Here is a 10,314-nt window from a genome sequence, read left to right on the forward strand (position 1 = left end):
TTGAAAATTTAAATATTGCCGTTATAAATAACACCTGCTCATCTTCAAAGTTTTGGAAAGCCGTTAAGCATCTTAAGGGAAAAATAAATACTATCGCTCCGGGTTAGCAGGCATCTGATCTTAGAGACTACTTCATCAGCCTTCTCAATCGCTCAACAAATGGTCCTTTGGTGCAATATGCAGCTCCCTCGATGAGTACTTAGATGCCCCTTTTTCGATCCAAGAAGTGCAAGAAGTTGTTGCAAATGCAAAATTAAACAAAGCCCCAGGGGATGACCGAATCCACTTTGAATTCTTCAAATACGATACGAAAAAATGTATCTTTCTTTTAACATGCGAATTCAACCGAATTTTCGAAAGTGGCTCTGTTCCGGTAGTTTTTCATAAGTCAATTATTTTTCCGCTTCACAAAAAAGGTAGCTACGAGAACCCAGCAAACTGCAGAGGGATTTGTTTTCCTAACACCTGCGCTAAGCTATTTGCTGGACAACAGATTGTTGAAGTGGGTGGAGGACAAGAACATTCTATCGGAATTCCAGGCTGGTTTTAGAAAAAGTTATTCAACCATTGACCACATTTTCTCACTTCTGAACATTGCTGATCTTTATAAAAGGAAGCAGAAGAAATTATACGCTTTCTTTATAGACTTCCGTGCAGCTTTTGACTCTCTGTATCAGGTGTGTAAAGTAAAGTTATAAACGTGCTAAGAGCGATGTAAGACAACAACTTAGCTTACGTCTTAAGCAAGGCTGTATTCTTAGCGCCCTCCTATTTCTATTTTTCATAAATGATATTACTGAAGAAGTGAGAGGTGGAATCACTGTAGAAGGATTGACTTTTCCAGCCCTTATGTATGCAGATGACCTCAGCCCTGAATATGAGACAACATCTGGAGGGAAAATTGGCGGAGGCCAAGTCCGCAATCTCTTCGTTATAGGAAAGGTGCTTCAGAAACAGGTATGTTGAGCACAGTGCTAAGCAAAAGTTGTTCCGCTCTACAGCCCTGTCAATCCTGCTCTACGGAACGAAAGTTTGGGGATATTCCTCCTTTGAATCTGTGGAAAAATTCCTAAATATTTTGTGAAAATAATACTTCGACTACCAAAAACGACATGGTTTACCTAGAAATAGGTACACCACCTTTGATTATGGACACCCTCGCAATACACTTCAACTATATTGTAAAGGTATTTGAAATGGATAGTAATCGAAAACCAAAAAAAGTTCTAAGAGGAGCTATCCAAGGAAAAGGATCAATGTTCGAAGAATGGACTAACCTCGCCGAAACATGTGGTACATATCATCAAGGGAACAACCGTCAATGCTAAGGGGAAAGTTCAATGAGATCCTCGAAAAGTTTGGAAGCATCTTGTTTGAGAAATATGCATAGGAAGCCAGCTCTTCTGTGTCTAGATGCTACTATAATCGTCTTAACTATAACCTTCAACAGAACTCGTACCTTCTAAATAAGAACTCATTAAATAAAATAAATATTATTTTCAAAGCAAGAGGAGAATTGCTCAGTCTCAACTTTCTACCCCACCGACCAGATCTACCTTTACTGTGTAGTCTATATAACTTGAAAGCGCGTGAAGATACATTTCACTTTATTGCAATATGTCCTGTTCTTCAACAAACGCAACTTGGAAGAAGAAGAAATGCTCAGCATACTCAACGGCGACCAGGGATGGGATGGACTTCATAACTATGTTATCACAGCACTGCGTTATAGAAAAGCTATTATTGAAGAAGATTTTTAATTATATAAAATAGTAAACAAAACAAATTTTAACAACTTCTGTATTTTTTCAATGAATTCATATTATAATATGTCACTCTGGTATGTCAATTAGGCTTTAGAAATTAATATTGTGAAATGTTATTATTCTAAGAAATAAAGAAGTCAATTAAACTAACTAAACTAAACTTGTAGCCAAGTAGCACTTCGGGTTTCCAGATCCAAGGCTCAACAAAGAGATGTTGAAGAGGATACAACGTCCAACGGCTACAATCGCAAGAGATCGCCAAATTTTTCTCCGACCGAGTCCCAAGTAACCTCTAGTAACCGACCGAAGGAAAATGAGAGAACATGAGAAGCGTGCATTCGAATATGTTTAAGAGGTTTAAAAGCACGAATGAAGTTTGAAAGTTTTATGAGCAGGTGAAACGAAATTCACAAATACATAAACCTCGAACCAAAAGCTGCAAAGAAGAAACATCATAGTAGAACCGTGGCTATGCTGAGGATATGTAATGACCACTTCTGATGTAGACTGTATAACGGCGACGCCTTACCGAATTCCGCTGTCAGGTAGGATGATCCATTCAATATATACGAAAGCCTACAATAAAAATTGCCATGTCTAATCTGAAATCTAAAAAAGCTGCTGAAGCAGATGGACTGAATGTCAAGCTTTTCAAAGCTGCTTGAGATAATTTGGTAAGGAGCATGCACCAGCTTATCTGTAAGATATCGTCGTAAGAAAGCATGCCCGATGCCCGATTCTAAAAACATTTGTTTAGCCGTAATATGTGAACGTCTAAAGCCCAGCGCCAACAACCTGATAGGTCCTTATCAGTGTAATTTTAGACCAGGAAAGTCCAAGGTCGATAAAATATTCATATAACAGCAGATCTTGGACAAAGCCCAAGAACTTCTAATCGAAACCCACCATCTTTTCATCAATTTCAAGGCCGCATAGGACAGCAACTACAGGGGGAGCTGTATAGAGTCTAGGTTTGGCATCCCTGTACAAACTGTCCGTATTTGCAGGATGACCATTAAGAATTCGCGCTAATTCATAAGGTTAGGTTAGGCTAGGTTAAAGTGGTTGTCCATGATGGAAACGGAAACACTTAGGCCAGTTTAATGGCCCATTGTGATACCACATGAATCCTAAGGCTTCCTCCTAAGCTCAATGGAACCAGTTTGAGTCCCTTACGAATTGTGGGAGGCTGATTATGCTGATATGATTAAAAGCGTTTAGATCGTTAAAGAAGAATTCTCCGAGGTAATTCTTGTGTTTTCGAGCCAGAGCAGAAGATGAAGATCTGTTTCTTCCCCTTCCTCGTCTATACAGCTTCCGCAAAAGTCATTTGAGAATACGCCTAGTCACGTGGGGTGCTGTCCTATTAGACAGAGTCCGATTATGACACCTATTATCGAGCTTTTATGCGATCTGCTTAGAGATAGCAAGCACTTTAAACGTTTTAAATCCAGTGTTGGCCAGAAGTTGTTCGTGACCTGACACGTGGGGAAATTGTTTCACCTGGTGCTTGCCTTCTTTATAGCGTCTTGCATTAGCAAGAGTTTCACGTTTTCTTTAAGCCAGGACAAGCCTTCTTTTATCGCCAAAAGTTCCGCCTGGAACACCCTACAATGATTGAGAAGGCGGAATGAGACACTTAATTTCAGTCGTTCACACCTCCACCAACCTCTTCTTTTGTTTTTTATCCATCTATGTAAAAATGGATCTTCCAGGAATGTCCTATCCTCCCAAAAAGATCTGGGAGGCATAGAAATTTAGAAATGTCTGTGGAATTGCAGTTGGGGAATGGTGTAGTCTGTGTGCTTTGGAATAGATTCTAAATAACTAAGAATTACGGAGTGGCCAATGTTGTTGTTAGCCCACTGCGACGAAGCTTTGAGGCGAATAGCCGAGCTTGCAGCTATTTGTTTGCTAAAAATGTCAAGAGGTGTTAGCTAGAGTAAGGTATCCAGTGCCGCAGATGGGTTCGTGCGAAGCGATCCGCCTACACATAGGCTAGCTGAACGTTGGACTTTATTTAACTTATCCCTGTTTATACCTTTCTCTAAAGCATTCCACCATACTGCCACACCATACGTTAAAATCGGGTCTGATTACCGATATGTATAGCCAATGCGTGATTCTGGGTTGTAAACCCCATTTATTACCAATAGCTTTTTTGCAAGAAAAGAGAGCTACAGTAGCTTTTTTGACTTTTTCCTGTACGTTGCGTTTCCAATTTAGTTTTTTGTCTAAGAAAAGACCTAGGTATTTAGCCTCGTCTGAGAATTTTATTTGGATTCCTTTAATATAAGGAGGGTTGACAAATGGAATTTTGTATCTCCTCGAAAATAAGACCAGATCGGTTTTGTGTGGGTTAACACCCAGTCCACACCGATCAGCCCAAAGTATTAGTCTGTCTTACTCGTAGGTATTTTGTAAGAGTTCTTTTAAGGTATTAAGATTCTTTCCTGAAACTGCTATAGCAATGCGTCCGCATAGGCTATCACTCTGAAACCCTTCGCATCCGGAATAGTTAAGATTTCATTTACCACTAGGTTCTAGAGGAGAGGGGATAGAACACCAACTTGCGATGTCCCTGTACTAACGAATCTTCTGCCAGAAGAGTTGCCCAGTTTTGAGTTAATTATTCTGCTAGGGGATTAAATGAATTAACTCGCTAAGCGAACTCTCAACATTTAGAGATGTTAGTACAGATGTGTCCACGTTGTTAAAGGCACCTTCGATGTCAAGGAAAGCAACCAAAGTGTACTCTTTATGAGGGATGCCAATCAATCTTTCCAAGGTCTTAAGAAGGAATGATGATAGACTTATAAGTATTAGATCTTCAGGATTGACTTGCGAGTATTTACTTGCTTTGGGTATAAAAACAACTTTAAGGGGATATGGATCAGGTTAAGACAGCTCGTAAAAATTGCCACAAGGATTGGTGCAATTATGTCAGAAGTCTTTTGTAACTCGGCTGGTATTATTGCATCTGGTCCTGCAGATTTAAATGGTTTGAAGCTGTTAAGAGCCCATTTTAGCTTTTTCCTTGTGATCAGACTTTGTGGATATGTTGTATAGGAACTTGAACGTATATGATTGTTGCAAGTTTCAGTAAGAGAACTACCAGGAAAGTGAGTGTCTGCAGTAGTAAGTTCAGCGATTCATTGCTTAAATTTGTCCAAGAGCCTTCGCTGGATTCGTTGAAAGAATTTTCTGTGACCTAGAGGCTTCAGAAGTTTCTTTTATCGTGCCACAGAAGGATCGACAAGAAGATCGCTTAGATTTTGTTCGTGCCTTCTTGTAAATTCTTTGGGATTCTTTGTAAGAGCTCCAGTGTGAGGCTAGTCTTGCGGCTTTGGCTCGGTTGAAGGAGTCGACCTCAGTTTCCATTAAAGATGGACTGTCTTCGACTTTTTTAGAGGGTAAAGTCGTGGTTAGAGAGGGCATGGGTGCATCGTCACCCTCTGTTGGGAGAGAAGACGACGTCCCAAGCCCATCAACCGCGTGTTCACCCTCGGTTGTTGTAGGAGGCGCGCTTTGTTGTATATTCGAATTTTAATGGATTCGAAACCATAATTTGTAGAGCCATTTGTCAAGGCTGTAGGAGCCAAGGATTTTTTATTGAGTACCACAATAGCACTCTTATAAAGACCCTTTACTTCCTCTAGCTTGGCTATCTTCCAGCTACTCCATAAAGGTTCGAAACAACTTAACAGAACCTTTCGATTTCAAAACGGCTTCAGATGAGATAATGCGCTCTCATGCGATTTCTTTAACATCGTCCTTAAAAGAATAGTGCAGAACTCCCACGTCAACACTAGAGGTACCACCTTTCAAAAGTCTGTCCAATTATTGGCATTTGCTGATGACATTGACAATCGGAAGAACTCTGCGTGATGTTAATTTAGCTTTTGCGAGTATTGAGGCATAGGCGGAAAATAGTTTTAGCGGTTAATGAGGGCAAAACAAAGTACATGCTGCCACCATCGACAGACATAACTTTGAGGTAGTCAAGGACTTCGTCTACCTAGGCTCCGGCTTGAACACAGAAAACAACAGCAGCGCTAATATCAAACGAAGAATTACATTTTCTAACCTCTATTTCTTGGGGCTAAGAAAGCAATTGAGTAGCAAGGCCTTCTCTCGACTCTCGAGTAACCAAAGTGTCGCTATATAAGACCCTCATCATTCCGTTTTGCAATACGGTGCTAAAGCATGGACTATGACAAAAGCGGATGAAGGCACCTTTAGTCATTTTGAGAGAAAATGTCTTTGCGTAAGTGGAGAAGAAGATGGAACTATAAGCTTTACGGGCTGTATAACAACTTAGAGTCATCCAGAAGCCAGTCCAACGACTGAGATGGCTGGGTCACTTAGAGCACATGGAAACTAATACTCCAACATTCTTCCAGTCAACACCCACAGGACAGCACAATAGAGGAAGACCGCGGGTTAGGTGGTCTCACCCAACTTGGAGAGCGCAACTGCAGACAAGCTAGGGACTGAGCTTGATGGAGAAGTTTGTTTGTTGAGGCCCTAGTTCACACAGGACTGTAGCGCCACATTAAGTAAGGAAGTAAGAAAAACTGTACCAAATCTTAGGTAGAATAATGTATGAAAATGTCCTCAATCTCAAAAATCATGAGCAAGAGAATTTCGATCCGCATTCAAGTATACGACAGTTTTCGAACTTAACGTTGAATCGGCTCATTTTTTAAGACTAAGCAAATTTCTGTTGCATGGTGAATGATAATTTAGATAACAGTTTACCGTTTATTGTACAACTTAAATTCTCAAACCTTTTTATTTTATATTTTTAGGAATGCTGGAAGCCAAACAATTCTTTTGCCTTTTACTAGCTGTGAGTATTTTGCGAACAAAAGACATTTACGGAGCACATCAGCGAAGAATCCATGCGAATAGAGCTGTCGATGTAAAAGATAAAATAATTGAAGTGCAATGTTATGCCAAGTGTTTGAAGCCCAGTACCGAGAATCGACACGTAAGCTTCAATGCAACAATTTTATTTTCAAATAAGTCTTAAAAAGTCTTCTTTTTTCTTGACAAAGGACTGCGAAAGAAAATGTAGAACAGAAATGACCAAAGCTCCACGTCCTGGAAAATGTCCCAGCATAATTCTGTCTAATCATATAGGAGCATGTATCGATGCCTGTCAATATGACTTCGATTGCCCTGAGACGCAAAAATGTTGTCCAAGCACTTGTGGTCCGGTGTGTCAAGATGCAATCGGTCTTGACAAAGATCCAACACTTCCCCCCATTCCGAAGATAGTTGGATTCAAACTACCGAAAGGTCAACGAGTTTGTGAAGTTACGATTCAAGCTTCAGCAAATTCCGTGTACGCATATCACGTTGAAGCTAGACAACATGTTGGAAGTCTCTTCTCGGCTCGAAAGCTTGGCAACTGGCAGTGGCAATCTGGTGAGAAAATTGCCGAAATATCAGAAAATAAAACAAGAAGGTTTGTATAGAGATTTTTAAAAGAAACTTAATGTATACTTTTTTATCGTCTAAAGAACAGGAATTTCTTTCAAATTGAAGCCTGGTAGATGGTATCAATTTCGAGTTGCAGCAGTCAATGCAAATGGTTTCCGAGGGTACACTGAACCATCAAAACCGTTCGCCCTTTCAAATCGTAAGTATCAAACCATCTTAGAAAATATGTGCTCTATTCTTCTGATTGTAGAGAATATTCGTGCAGATCCAAAGCCACCAAAATCACCCCCAGATCTTCAAGTGCTTTCATCTAGAATACTCCCAAACGGTCTAATGTCTCTGAGGGTAGCATGGTGCCCGGCCAAATCGGATTTACCCATAGAAAAGTACAGAGTTATTTGGGCCTTATATGTACGATCCAATGATGATTCTTTGATTGCAAATGAAACCTTTGTTAAAGATGTAATTTTTTTAATTTTTAAATTCTGTAAATGTATAAATTTTCTGATGCATATCAACAGGCAACTCAATTTGAAATAACAAGACTACTTGTAGACTCTTGTTACTATATTCAAGTACAAGCCATAACAATCAGCGGCAGGCGACGATTGAAATCAGAAAAAGTCTCATTGCTATTTAATACTACAATGCCATTAGTACAAAATGGAAAACTACAATGTTCCAACCACAAATCGTCCAAAGAAACAATCACAGCAGCTAATAATATGCTGGAGGATCCCACAAGCCATATCAAGAACTCGTCCAAATATGATGTGAAATTTCGTCCAAGTAAGAAGTTTGGAATGATTGTGCAAATATCTGGATTCCATCCGCATCAGAAAGGAAGGTAAATTACTTATTCGAAATACTGTCCAAAAATTAATAAAAAGTGCGTATACGCCCAAGTGACCGACTCTAAACATTTAAGAAATTAATTGTGCACTGACTTCAAAAAACATTTATTCAAAGTGTGAATATTTTTCTTTTCTCTTTAGATTAATAGAAATATGTGCTGGAGAATTCAATTGTGAGAACCGTGAATACGGAGCTATCCGGCCTAAGGTATATTTTTCAAAAATTTTATATACTACTTGAAACTGAAACTATCTAAATAAAACAAATATTTTTAGAAGGATTACATTGAATATGGAAAACTTAAATTCAATACCACTTATACAATAAGAACAGTTGATCTACAAGGCAGTGGAAAAACATCCGAAAATGAAGTGAATTCTTCTAGAGCACAGTTTACAACACCAAAATGTGAAAACTGGCATCAGCGTTTTCCAAAAATACACGTTGAATGCTGACGAAAATAATTAATTCAACAAATACTTCATTTTTATTTCTATTTATACGAATTTCAACAATAATAAGTAATAGTAATTTAAATCAAAATTATTTAAGCTAAATACAAAAAAAAATTAACGTCAATTTACTTAATGTTAGCTTTTAAAGTTAATATTTATTTAGTAGTAGTTTTGTTTATTATTTAAAATATACATACAAACAGAAAAAATAAACAAATATTAATATTGTTATATGCCGAATACGGTATGGACCATAATACTGTATCTTAAAATAAATTAGGTGGCGCAACAGTCCATGAAGAACCAGGGCCTAGTGACTTACAACTCTCAACCATTCCTGTGTGCGAGTAATGTTGTCAGGAATGGGGAGACCTACAGTTTATATGCTGAATGCGAACGGCTAATTTGAGAAAGCACTTTTTCATGACAAGAATTACTCTTGGAGGATTTGTCAATACCTCGCAAGAGGCAGTACCCGCGAAAAAGTTAGGTGACACAGGCAGGGATTGAACCCAAGACTTCTGACATGACAGTCTAACGCACTAACCATCACGCTACGGGTACTATCTCAAAATATTGTATTTAAAAATACGGGCTGTACAAAATACTGCATGATCAAAATACGGTACCTCAAAACTCTGTTTTTCGAAATTCTGCATATCAAACTTTTGAAAATCAAAATGCTGTGAATATGTTTGAAAAATTTCCGTCCAGTATTATGAGATACAGTACATTGACAATGCAGCATTTTGAGATAAAGGGTTTAAAATTTATCAGTATTTTGAAGAATTATGAACATACAGTATCATACAGAATTTTGATTATAGAGTTTTTAAAATACAGCACTTTGATCCACTCCCGTTTTTTGGAGAAGGTACATTCGAATTATTGAAATTGAACTATTCAAAAATAATTACAGACAACAAAAAATATCAAATAAATCATTTGAGCTTAAGGAAATGTTATCTTTAATAACACTTTAAACCTTTACTCTTAAGAAAATGTTTGTCCAGCTTATAAAAGGTGATTTTTTCGCTATTAACTTTTTGGCAACATTGATTTAAACAGCTGACGATCGTTTTGTGTTTTGTTTCACTGTCAAACATATTCAGTTTGGTCTATAATTTAACCAAGAATTGTCTTGCGAACGAACAACTCTTGCAAATTATTGAATTTTATTATCAAATTGCTTGCTCTGTTAAGAAAGTTCATCGAGCTTTTGTGAAAAAACTTTCCTATAGCTTTTAAAAAATCAACCTTCAATTCCAACATTTCTGAGAATTTTCTCAGTTCTACTTTTCAGGTCTCGTTTCGAGTACATAGAAAACGGTATTTGTCCAGTCGATACTTTAAAAACGCGAAACCTTTTACCCTTACAATTTTTTGAAAACTTCTGAAAAAGCATAACAATTATCAGATCAAGATTTAATTTGGAGAAAGTTGAACAAATCTTAACATCGTTTTAGAGAAAGTAAGATTATTGCTTGGTAAAGCAATTTGGATGAACCCCTTCTTCAATGTATTAGTAATAAAATTGCGGACCGTTTAATGTAATTTTTTACTGGATAAGTTCAAATCTGAGAATCAACAAATAAATGTTGGTTTGCCCCAGGAATCTTTTGTTCCTCCGACACTCTTTCTCATTTTTACTCATGATCTCGTGTCTGGAATTTCTAATCCTCTTATAGGCGGCTTCGCTGATAATCCAAAAGATTCAAGCTAAAGCTTTTCCTATTGACCTGATGAATCTACATAAAACCAGATGTGTAAGTTCTTCCAGTTAAATTCTT

At 37.9% G+C, this 10,314-nt stretch overlaps 1 protein-coding gene across 4 annotated transcripts in view; it reads left to right on the forward strand.

Moving 5' to 3' along the window:
- Positions 1–8,626, forward strand: part of LOC129942277 (anosmin-1) — a 36,393-nt gene extending 27,767 nt beyond the window's left edge. For 2 of the 4 annotated variants that reach the window (XM_056051141.1, XM_056051142.1), the window contains 7 exons: positions 6,578–6,759; positions 6,827–7,239; positions 7,295–7,413; positions 7,465–7,676; positions 7,736–8,061; positions 8,210–8,276; positions 8,345–8,626. In XM_056051141.1, coding sequence (XP_055907116.1) covers positions 6,580–6,759; positions 6,827–7,239; positions 7,295–7,413; positions 7,465–7,676; positions 7,736–8,061; positions 8,210–8,276; positions 8,345–8,524 — 1,497 coding nt within the window. In that variant the 5' untranslated portion in view covers positions 6,578–6,579 and the 3' untranslated portion in view covers positions 8,525–8,626. The remainder of the gene's footprint in view (positions 1–6,577; positions 6,760–6,826; positions 7,240–7,294; positions 7,414–7,464; positions 7,677–7,735; positions 8,062–8,209; positions 8,277–8,344) is intronic. The other 2 variants (XM_056051143.1, XM_056051144.1) reach the window with 2 other exon arrangements.
- The last annotated feature ends 1,688 nt before the right edge of the window (positions 8,627–10,314 follow it).

The sequence above is a fragment of the Eupeodes corollae genome, chromosome 1, assembly GCF_945859685.1.
Source record: "Eupeodes corollae chromosome 1, idEupCoro1.1, whole genome shotgun sequence".
NCBI lineage: Eukaryota > Metazoa > Arthropoda > Insecta > Diptera > Syrphidae > Eupeodes > Eupeodes corollae.